The 12,317-nt window shown below is 33.6% G+C and overlaps 1 protein-coding gene across 1 annotated transcript in view; it reads right to left on the bottom strand.

Moving 5' to 3' along the window:
* The window catches only part of LOC141495400 (F-box and leucine-rich repeat protein 13-like), a 149,749-nt gene that overhangs the window by 26,119 nt on the left and 111,313 nt on the right, over nt 1-12,317 (bottom strand). The window contains exons 7-8 of the mRNA XM_074196673.1: nt 6,387-6,514; nt 4,288-4,404 (exon numbers count right to left, since the gene is read on the bottom strand). Of these exons, the coding sequence (XP_074052774.1) occupies nt 4,288-4,404; nt 6,387-6,514 (245 nt within the window). The remainder of the gene's footprint in view (nt 1-4,287; nt 4,405-6,386; nt 6,515-12,317) is intronic.

Here is a 12,317-nt window from a genome sequence, read left to right as displayed (position 1 = left end):
TCCATGGAGTCATGAAGAGCTACCCCCAACCAATGAAATCGCAGATGGAGATATAATGATGGAGGTAATGGAGATATACTAATGGAGGAGATGGAGAGGGACAGCTAGGAAGATGGAAATGAGAGATGAGATAGCTAAAAGCCCATACAGTTCATATATATATATATATATATATATATATATATATATATATATATATATATATATGTATATATATACATATATATGTATATATACATACACAAATATGTGTATATGTGCATGTATACATATAAAATCTAAATTACATATGTATAATGTAATATATATATATATATATATATAAACATATACTATATATGTATGTATATAAAATCTGTCCTATACTTGAAGGACTGGTTGCTGTGATTCACAAGTTCTTTCCCTCCACAGAAGAGGCTCGGTGAATTATCTGTTAATTAAATTTGATTTTTCAGTAAAAGACTGAAAAATATGCATATATATATATATATATATATATATATATATATATATATACCGATATATGCTTTAAGAGCTTAAATAAGTCCTAATAATTTTGGCACTTAAGTTATATAGATCTGCACATATCTGTATGTATGTGTATATATATATATATATATATATATATATGTATGTACATACATGTGTATATTTATTTACATATAATATATTTTTAAATCTCTTTTAAGGTCATTCTGGGCAGGATTTTTCCCTTCATTTTTGTTTTTGCATTGACATTACCTATCATGGGGTCTTGAACATAGTATTTATTTAGCATGTTTGAATTGAATTGAATGTTTCATTTGTAATATAAAATTAAGTGGAACATCCTTTATGATAAAGATAAAACCTGTAATGATATTTTATTCTAATTCTCCAAAATTAAACTATACCAGATGATTTATCTTATGTGTTAACATATATATATATATATATATATATGTATATGTCTCTGTAGCTGCCTAGACATACACATGTGCTTGTGTACATAATATATTTCATTTCCTTGACTTCATGGGAAGCACTACAAAGCAGGGATCATAACTTCTGCTTCCTTTGTTTCATGCTCAGCTTGAAAGTAGCTTCACTACTTTCCCTAGCATAAGAATTGAGCATTGAAGGGATTCAGTGAATTCTTTGTGAATTAAATTTGGGTCCTAGGAAAAACTGAAAAAATATTTCTATTCTAAAAACTCTCAGTTTGACAAATCTATAGAACAATCAGCTGACCATCACAGTCTTTTCTTTAAAATTGAAAAATAAATAACAAGAAGTAGGTGAGTATATTAATTTATTTCCAAGAAAAAATGTCATCATATCTTGTAAGCACATAGAGCTTGTATCCACCCACCCACTTCATTTTAATACAGTCATTTGTAATAATACCTAGAATTGCAGTTGCCCATTAATATCTTGCAATCATAAGAAAGTTGATTTTGCTATTAATTTGATAGCTCAGAACTATTACTATATTTTATATATAGAAAATCTTGGGTATCTAAAACTAATTGGTCTGACCAGCATTAACTAACAAGTAAGAGTTCATGCATGGTCTCTGTTTGTGTGTCTTTCCCATTGGTGGTATGGAACCTACTAAAATTGTACCCTAACTATATAAAGAAAGAGAAATCTTTTTGCTTTGAAATAATAGCTTCTATCCTAGTGAAAGCATATACATTGGTGGTTACTTGGGAGCTATGTGATTGACTGGGTACCGATCCACAAAGCACTTCGAACCGAAAAGAACTTTATGGGGGTGGAAGAGACAGGGTGAGTAGGTTCAATAGTTGAATTTATAATGGATCCAATAAATGTGATTTAAATATTAGCCTAGAAATATTCAGCAACTTGAAGATTGGAGTGGAGGAATAAAATGGTAACTGTTGCCACAGTCACAGAATTAAAAAGTTAGCAGGAGGTCAGTGGGACAAGGGATTCAAGGGCAAAAGGAGAACATCGACAGTAGGATCCAGACTAAATATGGAGGGAAAATGAGATTGAAATACAACTGAGGAAAATAACAAAGACACCTTTGAGTCAAGAGTTATATTTATAAAATTAAAAGGTGGAAATGATCAGGAGTTTGACTGATGATAAGAATAAGGCTTAAAAGAGAATGTAGGGGCAGTTAGGTGGCACTGTGGCTAGAGCACTGGCCCGGGAATCAGGAGGACCTGAGTTCAAATCCAACCTCAGACACTTAATTACCTAGTTGTGTGGCCTTAGGCAAGTCACGTAGCCCCATTCCCTTGCAAAAAACTAAAAACAAAAGAATGTAGCATTCATTGTGAACTTCAAAGGAGAGACTATGAAATGATGATGGCAAAGTAAGCGTATAGAAATATAAGAGAGAGATGCTATATGTTGACTCCATTTCCATGCCTTGTGAGATGGGCAAGAAAGGAAAGGAGAGGCAAATGTTGGAGAAGATAGGAACACCAAGCTTCAGTTAATGCAAAGAAAGGGTTAAGTGTAGAAAAAAGAGCTTAAGATTGAAGGGATGTTTGTTAAAAGTGAACATGGAACTTCCAAAGTGTTCAACTAGAAAGGAAAAACTTATGAAATGATGGGGAGGGAGGTTGAAAGAATAGGAATAAGAATAAAAGAAAAGAAGCAATGTGAGATATACAATATAGTATAGATGGATGAAAAGGATTTGGTGACCTAAATGCAGCAAAATGAGCAGAAGGATATATTAGCCATAAGGGGAATAAAAGGACTGATTAGGCAGAGCTAGAGAAGGTGATGCAGTTAATTTGTCCCAGAATTCTACATAGAATAAGGGCGAGACAGAGATTCCTTAGTCTCTTCCTTTAAGTACAAAAATTTTCAAAACATTTAGAGCGCTCACCTTGCAAATCCAGACCTATAAAATGAAAGTGAATGCTATCTGAACAATATAGCTGGGAACAACCCTTGCCATCATTAAGATGAAAAGCAAAGATAACTAAAATATAACTGAAAACTAATGGTGATTTTTAAAGTCGGGAATGTGAGAGGCAAAAAAAAAAAGTCCCAATTTAAAAACTGGGTTTTTGCTCTCTGAATCAGTGAGCTTCACTAATGATGAAGATGTCCTTCTGGTTAATGAGGTATTTCTTAATTGTCACTAAAACCCACTCATAACAGAATTTTACAAAGGCACACCTACAAGGAGGCTCTGATTTGCTAATGTGAATGCACCACTATTGAAAAAATTAACCACAAAATGAAATCTCCTAGTTTATAGCTGAAAGAATTTTGCTGTCTCATCAAGATAGCCCTTCTCACTGCCAATGACACAGGTACAACTGGTTTCTTCTGATCAAGTTTTGACTCAGACTAAGTCAAATACAAGTTTAGACCTTACATTCATGCTGCCACCCCAAAACTCTACATACTATTGTGGGCACTCAATATTCAATAACCTACAGTAACTCTCATCATCTCATCACATCAGATCTAGGATAAAAAAATAATGATCATATTTCATTTTAACTTTTTTTTTGGTTTTTGCAAGGCAGTGGGGTTAAAGGTTTTAATTTCAAAGATGTACATGTACTAAGCAAATTGAATACAAAAGTTATGTCAGAAGAAAAAAAGGGAATTCTGAATTAGGATTGTCTGAAAAAGGGAATCTTGATTTTTTTTAAATTAAGAATTACTTAAAATCACAAGAGGGAGGAGAAAATTATTGGAGGGGAAGTGTAATTCTAGAATGGGACATGGCAGGAAACCTCAAGGGTTAAAGAAAAGTGTCACTTCAAGTTCAGTAACCTCCAGCTATATCTTCCTCCCTATGCTCTATATCCATTAAAAAATTCTGCTTTAAAGTAAGAAGGGATTTGCCATTAACCTCTGGACATGTCTCCTCTATTTAATTTGAGTATGGTTGAAATGCTAACCATCCTCAGATTATACCAGCTCAGGTGTAGTGTGAGTATGATAAAGGCCTAAGGGTCCTGCAACAAGACGAGTCTGGTCAGGGTCCAAGATTCAATCTGTTGTGTACATCTGATCTAAAAGTTGACCATTGAGAAAAGGAAGGTTTCTTGTTCAACAGCAAATAAAAAAGAAAACTTAAAACATAAGGACAGGGTTGGTTACTTTCATTTCTGTCATAAGTATCTTTCACACAGATGGGTAATTTTTCAAGGTAGTTGATAAAATTATCATTAAAAATAAAAACAATCTTCATGCAACTCAATCTATTGATTAATAGGTTAACTAATGAGGAGAAAAGTAACAAAAAAAGTCGAAAGAGCACAAGTTTTGAAATGGAAAATAACATGCTTAAAAATGTCCTACCCTCTTTTGCTTGTCCCTGTTGAACTCAGGTCAAGATAGTGAAGTTGGTGGCAGCCTCTTGCTAAGGCTTGAATTCCAATGTCAGTGATCTTTTTACATCCACTCACATCAAGATATCTGTAAATTTATGATGAATAGATTTATTCTGCAGAATCTCAAGCACTGTTATACTTACCTTCCCAGCACTTAGGACAAAAAGAGATTAGCATCAGCTAGAGGCTATGCTAATCAATAAAAAAAGCTACCATTTAAGTGGCACTTCAAGGTTTGAAAAGCAATGTGCAAATGCTAACTTACTGAATTCTCACAAAAACCCTGTGAGATAAAGATTATTATTATTCCCATTTTGCTAGTGGGGAAACTAAGATGAAGTGAATTAGCCCATTCTCACACAACTAGAAAATTCAGGAGGCAAGATTCAAAACCACTTGTCTCCAGATTCCATGTACTAATTTGCTGCCTCTCCAAGCCAACAAAGGCACTTAAGTAGAATGCAGTGATAGAAAGAGAAAGCATGCAAAACCAATTAAAAGAATTTTTCATAATTCAAAATATCCTCTACTTAGATAATAAATTGTCCTTTGCTCGCCCCCATGCTCATTTGGCTAAGTCTAGAATCTATGCAAAATACCATAATTGCTAAGCTTCTAAATAAGTTCATCCCTTCCTGGCTTTGCAATTTTCTGGTCATGAGAGGTTAGTGTGTGGGAGTTGGAGGGAAAAAAGGAAGGAATTAAGAAAAACCATAAATAAACATGAGTTCAGTGAGTGGAGCATAAAAGAAGGCCAAATTGTTCTACTGTGACTTCCTTTGAACCATAGATATGTGGTTCATAAAAAAACATATGGGAAATGCCTGAAGAGTTTTTGAAGAAAAATCTACATGAAAAATCATTGCATACATTTACAGAAGCAAAAATAACACAAGTTTCTGTCATTCCTTCAACAGATAAATGTTGAAGGAATAATTTCCAAGCACACACACAAAATGATGCATACTCACAGACCCTTTTGTACACTCTCTCTTTAGTCATTGGTCTGGTTTCCCATCGAAGTTAATTTATCAACCCTTTACTAAGTCTTTATATTGTGTGAAAAAACTTGAAAAGCTTTACTTTTTAAAGATGACAACCAAATAACCAATCAAATATGAGGGGCAGCTAGATGGCACAGAGAGTAGAGTGCTGGGCCTGGAGTCAAATTCAAGTCTATCTTCTGTCAATGCCTGGATGTGTGACTTTAGGTAAATCATTTAATCTTTGGTATACTCCCAGGTTTGTTGTGAGTGAGAGTTAAATGAGGTGATAATTGTAAATTACTTACACAGTTTCTGGCACAAATATTATTATTATTATTATTATTATTATTGTTGTTGTTGTTGTTGTTATCATCATTACCATTATATCATTAATTCTTAACCTGGGGATCTATATACTTGGGGATACTTTTTTAATGTGTTGGTCCTTTAAAGGTCCTTTTGTTCTAAATAAATGATCTTAAAGTGTATGTTACTTGAATGTCTATTTTGCATTCAAGGCAGTGTAAAATAGTTAACAGTGTTGGACTTTTAGTTAAGAACACCTGGATCTAGATCCCATTGCTGACACTTAGCTGAATGACCCTGGGCAAATTACTTAATCTCTATGTTCCTCAACTATAAAATACATAGGATTTGCTATTAGGGGAGCAAATCCCCACACTAAGAAGTTGACCAAAGAACAAAAACTTTAAGTGTTGTAGTCAAGGTATTACGATTTTTGTGAACCACCACACAAACCCTAATGAAATTACACTATAAATACATCCACGAAAAAACCTTTTTTGAGGGTCCTGGAAAATCTCACTCTCCCAGCTTAATTTAATTCAGCAAAATTAGAAAACAATTATATGCAAGACACTAAGATTATAAATACAAAAATATAACTCTCCCCTCAAAGAGCTTATAGTCTATAAGGGTTGGGGGAGGGGAAAGAGGAAGCTTGAATTTATTCCTTTGGCTGTATTTGGTGTGTTAATGTGGGAATGAGAGCAGTTTCTACTTGCAAGATCCTACTTCTACCTGGAAGTTCTAGTTCAGATGCTCACACAATAAGTGGTACCTGATTGTTTGCAGGTAGGTACTAATTTCCAACAAGCTTATATCTGTAACCCGGGAACAGGAACTAAGGACCAAGCAGACGAGCTTTGGGAATTGCGTCACAATGAGGTGAACAATTCGATCTCTCACCTACAGAAAGGGAGGCAAACAAAGGTTTTCTTTCAGGTGCTTTCCTTTCCCCATACAAAACCTGTGCCAACAAAACAATATTGCTCAATCAGGGGAGAAATGGAAAGTAAGAAACCTAGAACAGGAATTTGTTCAGATATTTGATATGATATTAGCATATCAGGATCAATCTGAAGTCATTACATGCAAAGGAGTAATAGCCTTTTAATTAAACAAGGAGTGACAGAGATCTTGATAGGTTGGTGATATCAAAAATGAGCTGTTTATTGGAGCTTATATGACTCTTGAATAATTTAAGAGTGATAATTTGCAAACAGTCCTCGAGCAACTTGCATTTTTTAAAGGATAAAGTACCCAAAAAATCAAGGTTTGTCTAGCACAAATTTGACCTACTGAAGAAAGTGAAATTTAAACATGTAGTTGCCATTAGAACTGATTTCACTACTTTAACCACCTGAGTTCTGCAAATACCTAAAAGGAATACAGTAATCAACTCTGTATTGTTTTCCTTATGCTATCACTTTAGGAACAATTTATTGCTATATTCATACTATTTCTTTTATACCACAGTGTCATCATAGAAAAAATTTTTTTAAATAAGCCAGTATGAGGATAAAGACAACTGGATAAGGGTAACTCGAATCTAGGTCCAGCTTTGTCACTACTGAGCTGTGGGACTATTTAGTCCTGCTAAATCTGTTTGCTTGTTTTTTTCATTCCATACTAATTTGAAGTTTTCTCTGTTTTTAGGAAGATGATAAAAAGACATTATACTATGTAATCTTTCTATAACCTTTATATTAATAAACTGATATTATTTTCTAGAGATGAAACCCCAAGAAAAATTATTGCAAAGAGTTATTTTTGTGTGGAAGGGAGTAATGTTTGGGGTCTAAGCTATAATTTCATCAGAACAATGCTTATCTTCCAGTGCAGGCTCTCCTCAATTGGAGCAATTCTGCAATTTCTTTTCTTAGAAATTGCCTTGGGAACTGAGAAGTTGAAGAACTTGTCCACATTAAAAAGATAACAGGTATCAGAAGCAAGATTTGCACAAAGGTCTTCCTGATGCTAAGATCAGTCATATATCCACTATACCTTCTTACCTCAAAGACTTTAACACTTGAACAATGTAATTTTAATTGGCTTGTTAGGATGATCATGCAAAGTCCTTTAAAGTTATATTCAGTAGTTTTCATTAGATCATAGAAATCAATGAGGAGAATCATCTAATGGAATATATGTCACATATACCACATCATAACTGGAAAAGATTCTGATGTTGAGAAAGATTGAAGGCAAAAGGAAAAAAGGCCAGAAGATAAAATGGATACATAGGGTTATGGAAGCAATGAGCATGAGCTTGGACAGACTTTGGGATTCATCAAAGCATAGAAGGGTCTTGCATGCTGTGGTTGAATATGTTGTGAAGAGACTAACAAGATTGAACAACAAATAACTAATGGTATATTATGGGAACTAATCAATTAAATATGGTAGGGCTTAGTTTTTTTCATAGGAGGACCAGATAATGGAATAGCACAACTAACTAATCAGGAAGACTTCCAATGCCTAGGGCTACTAGACATACCAACAATCCTTTTTGGAAACCAAGGTAAAGGTACAGCCAACTGAACATGCAGAAAATCAGCAAACATGAAACAGACCTTGAGCCATCTGGACCTTTAAGAAAATCCTTATCTTCAGAGACTTTCCTAAATATTGGTTACAGGGCTCTCAGATACATACAGTTTTATGGCTTTTGAAGACATCCCTTTATCTTATTATCTGTACTTAAGCCTTGAATTGTGGACTAGTTATCACCAAAAGTGCCTTCTGATTTGGGTATCAAAGGGTCACATAGATGATACCTGGAATTTCTTATTCCCATTCTTTGAATCTCTCTCTTCCCTTGGGAATGGAACTCTGTGACTCATTCCTTTCTAGGATCTGCCCAATTCCCACATTTCCCCACCCCCCCCCAATTCCCTGCCTTTCTTTGTTTAAAATGTATAAATATAGCTTATTCTTACAGCTCCTCTGCAAAAAAAAAAAAAAAAACAGTGGACCCTATCTCATTGTTCACACAGCTTGCAAGTTCCTTCTCAGGCAATAAATGCATTTATAATCTCTGTAAACTGAGATTGGATTCTGATTCATTCCAGTTTCTCCTTTTTAGACCTGGGGTTTCTCCCATTTCAACAGTTCACAGAGGTTTTTAGTTTATCAGTTACAACCAAGCTAATTTCAATGGGCTTACTTTCCAATATGGAGGAAACACCAATTTTAATGCACAAAATACTTTTCCTACCTCAGAATCACAAAAATAAAAAATGCAAAATTAAGTATTCTTGAGAAATCCCCCATTTTGTCTATCTAAAAGGTGGGAAATATGAATTAGATGGCAATGATATTTATAAAACTAGCCTCTAACAATGCTCAAACAACTCAGAGAATTTTCCTTCTACTTTGAAGCCAGTAGAAAGAAGACGTCTACGAAAAGGGAATCACCATCTCCTCATCCCCCCCACCCATCTTTAACAGACTCAAAGCCTAATGACTCAGCAGCCAATTAAAAGATTTTTTTTTAATCACCCCATTCTACAAATTCCAAGTCTCCATGGCCAAATGAAAGCACTCAGAAGATATCTAGGCATAGTAGCAAAATTGTATGATGGGAAGGAGTATGTCCCTTCACACATGCTGGAAATAGACTCTATCCTCTGATTAGAATGGTTGATTGAGCATGTCTCAGTGGGGTATTCCAGTAGTTATGATTGCCCACTTGTAGCACCCTATTTACTTCACCATTATAAAGGACATATTCTCACAAAAGATAGGCAACACCATTTTTCCAAATTCACTTGAACTACATGCAAAGACCCAGAATTACAGAGAAATAAAATCATTGTGGCTGGGCTATTTGTTGTTTTGACTAAAAAGAGATTAAGGGTTAAGGCAGATTTATTTTCAGAAGTTTGAATCTGTGAAAGATTTCCCCAAACATATCTAATTACAGCATCAAGTGAGCTGAGGGCAGACTGTGAGATTTTAATGGAGAATTCCTCTCAGGGAAGCTACATTTTGATTAAAGAAAGTCAAAAGTATTTTTCTTTTTTCATTACTTCACTCTGCACTGTGGATAGAACAAGAGAACCTCAGTGCCCAAGGGGGTGTAAGTAAAACAGAAAACTGAGCTTATTAAAAATATTAATTCAACTGTATACGTCAGAGAACCCTTTTACTTGCTTCTACAAAGGTCTCTGTCTGCCCACAGAATGAAAACATTACAATCAATGTAACAAAAGTTATGAGCATTTTATCATGAGAATGGATAGTCAGAAGAATTTAACATAGCAAATTTTACATCAAGATACAAAATAGCAATGTCATGATCAATCAAGAGGATTAGCTTAGGAATCAGAAGAAGTGAGTTTTTAAAAGTCCTATGATAGGTTCTGGAAGGATAGATAGATAGAAGGGTAGATAGATAGAAGGATAGATAGATAGATAGATAGATAGATAGATAGATAGATAGATAGATAGATAGATAGATAGATAGATGATAGATAGAGATATATATGTATATGCATGTATATATATATATATGTATATGTATATATGCAAAGAATTCATGAATTTCTTTGCTCAAGGAGACGACTCGCAACTTCCCTGGACTTTGTATTCTTCATCTGTAAAATGAAATGATCTCTAAGGTCCTTTGCTCCTTTTCAGTACAAATATAAGCACAACTAGGTTCCAATTAGTGTGAATAAGAAATGTCATGAAGTGGCTGCATTATTTGAATTTGTACTATTTTAAGTTATAATTATATATAAGATATAGTCATTGACTCCATGCCAATGAAAATATGCTTTAAAAATAAGCTTTTTGATCTGTTTTTAATGAATAACAAAGGATAAGAAAAATGCCTTTCTGATTCAAATTTAGTACAAAGTAATTAAGTAGAGAAAACAAACCTAAAAATAAATCAAATATTATAACTAAAGATAAGCTTACACTGACAATATAATGAAAATTCATTATTGTTCTTTGAAATATTGTCAGATGTGGATTGAATTGTCTTTCTTTTAAATCTTTTTACATTCTCTTTATGAACATCTCAGTAAATTTGCATGTTCACCTTCTCACACAATGAACCAAGTGTAGCTGAATGACCTAAAACATTATCTAAAATTAGTAATGATTTAAATGTGATATTGCTCTCTGCATATTGCTCCAAAGCTAGGTTAAAACGAATTCAAAAACTGCTTTAGTCACCCATGTTTTCTTATTTGACCACCAAATAACTAGAAAAGTTGTGGCCTCTCAGAACTTTTGAAACCAGCAAATAAACATTGTTTTTTTATTTAAGATCTTTTCTGTATTGTCTCTCAATTAAATCAACACTGAGATTTTTCCCCTTTTCCAAAATAAGTCTTTGTCCACATAAACATTTTTTGACTAGTGTGCCCACTTTATTTGATTATTATTTTCAAAATATGAAAACAATTTAGCTGCTGTATCTTCATCTGCCCTGGCCACTTCTCTGATAATTTTAGCATATTAACATAACTCAATTTTCAAAGCAATCAAACTAACCAATACGATAGCAAAAGTTTTTTTCACTATTCTTTTCATTTCCATTTTCTTTCCCTATCTTAAAGAAACCTAAAGCCTTTATCTGTATGTGTCTGTAAGAGAAATGTGTGGTTTTTTTATTGCAATCTTCAATCTCTACAGATAAAAGATGTTCCATTTCTACCACTGGAATAATTCTATTCCTTGTAGTTGTTTGCAAACCACACTTTTTTTCACTTTCATTTTGTGTTTTATAATATCCTGTAATGTAAATTCAAGCACTCCAACATATTGTCCCATTTAGTGTTACTATGACCTCATTCATGCCATTCAATTATATTCGATGTAAAAACAAAACTATTTTCCCCCATATTGGCACTGTACCCATCTGAAACATTCTTCCTTTTGTCTCCCTTTTAAAGGTTCTTTTTTTAAATAACACAGCTATTCATAATATGGTACAAAGCAGCACATCACGTTCTCTTATGATAGGAAATTGTAGACTTACAATGTGATAGCATGTCAAAAACCTCAATCAAGACATAGAATAGTTGAATTTTTGCTCACCTTAAATGTGACATAGTATCATTTTATCATTCATACTAAATCATATTTCACATTACTCTCGTATATTTAGAAATGAATTCTCCACAAAAAAATGAAATAATCTGGACTTTAGTCCAAAGATAAAGAGGCCACATTAAATAATTACTAAGATCTTTTGATCCTTTCCAAAATGGGTGTGGGGGGAATGATCACTTTCAGTTATATTTATGTGTTTTGCTTTTACATTACATGTATTCGTAAATCACTCCCATTTTGTGAGAAATGTCTTATAACAAAATAAAAGAGTTAATTGAAAATAATTATCGTGACCTCCTCTGAAAAATGTATGTAACATTTCATCTCTTTATGTTTTTAAAAAATTAATAGAAATTGATTTTCTCTCCCTTCCACCACTACTCTAGGCCTCACTACTCTGCATACCCACAGAAGAATTCTCTTACAATCTTACAATTTTCTTAAAAGAAACATGCATGATTAACCAAAACATATATATACATATATGTATATATACATATATATGTCTCTTTCTATATTCCAAATCCTTCACTTCTCTGCAATGAATAGCATGTTTTCATCATTGGTCCTTTAAAGTCATGAAGGGTCACTGAATTTTTTCAACATCCCTTGTTTTACACTTCACTAGTTCCCTTCACTG

This window comes from Macrotis lagotis, chromosome 8 (assembly GCF_037893015.1).
Source record: "Macrotis lagotis isolate mMagLag1 chromosome 8, bilby.v1.9.chrom.fasta, whole genome shotgun sequence".
NCBI classification, from domain to species: Eukaryota; Metazoa; Chordata; class Mammalia; order Peramelemorphia; family Peramelidae; genus Macrotis; species Macrotis lagotis.
The sequence above is the reverse complement of the archived record's forward strand: the minus strand, read 5'-3'. Positions and strand labels throughout refer to the sequence as shown.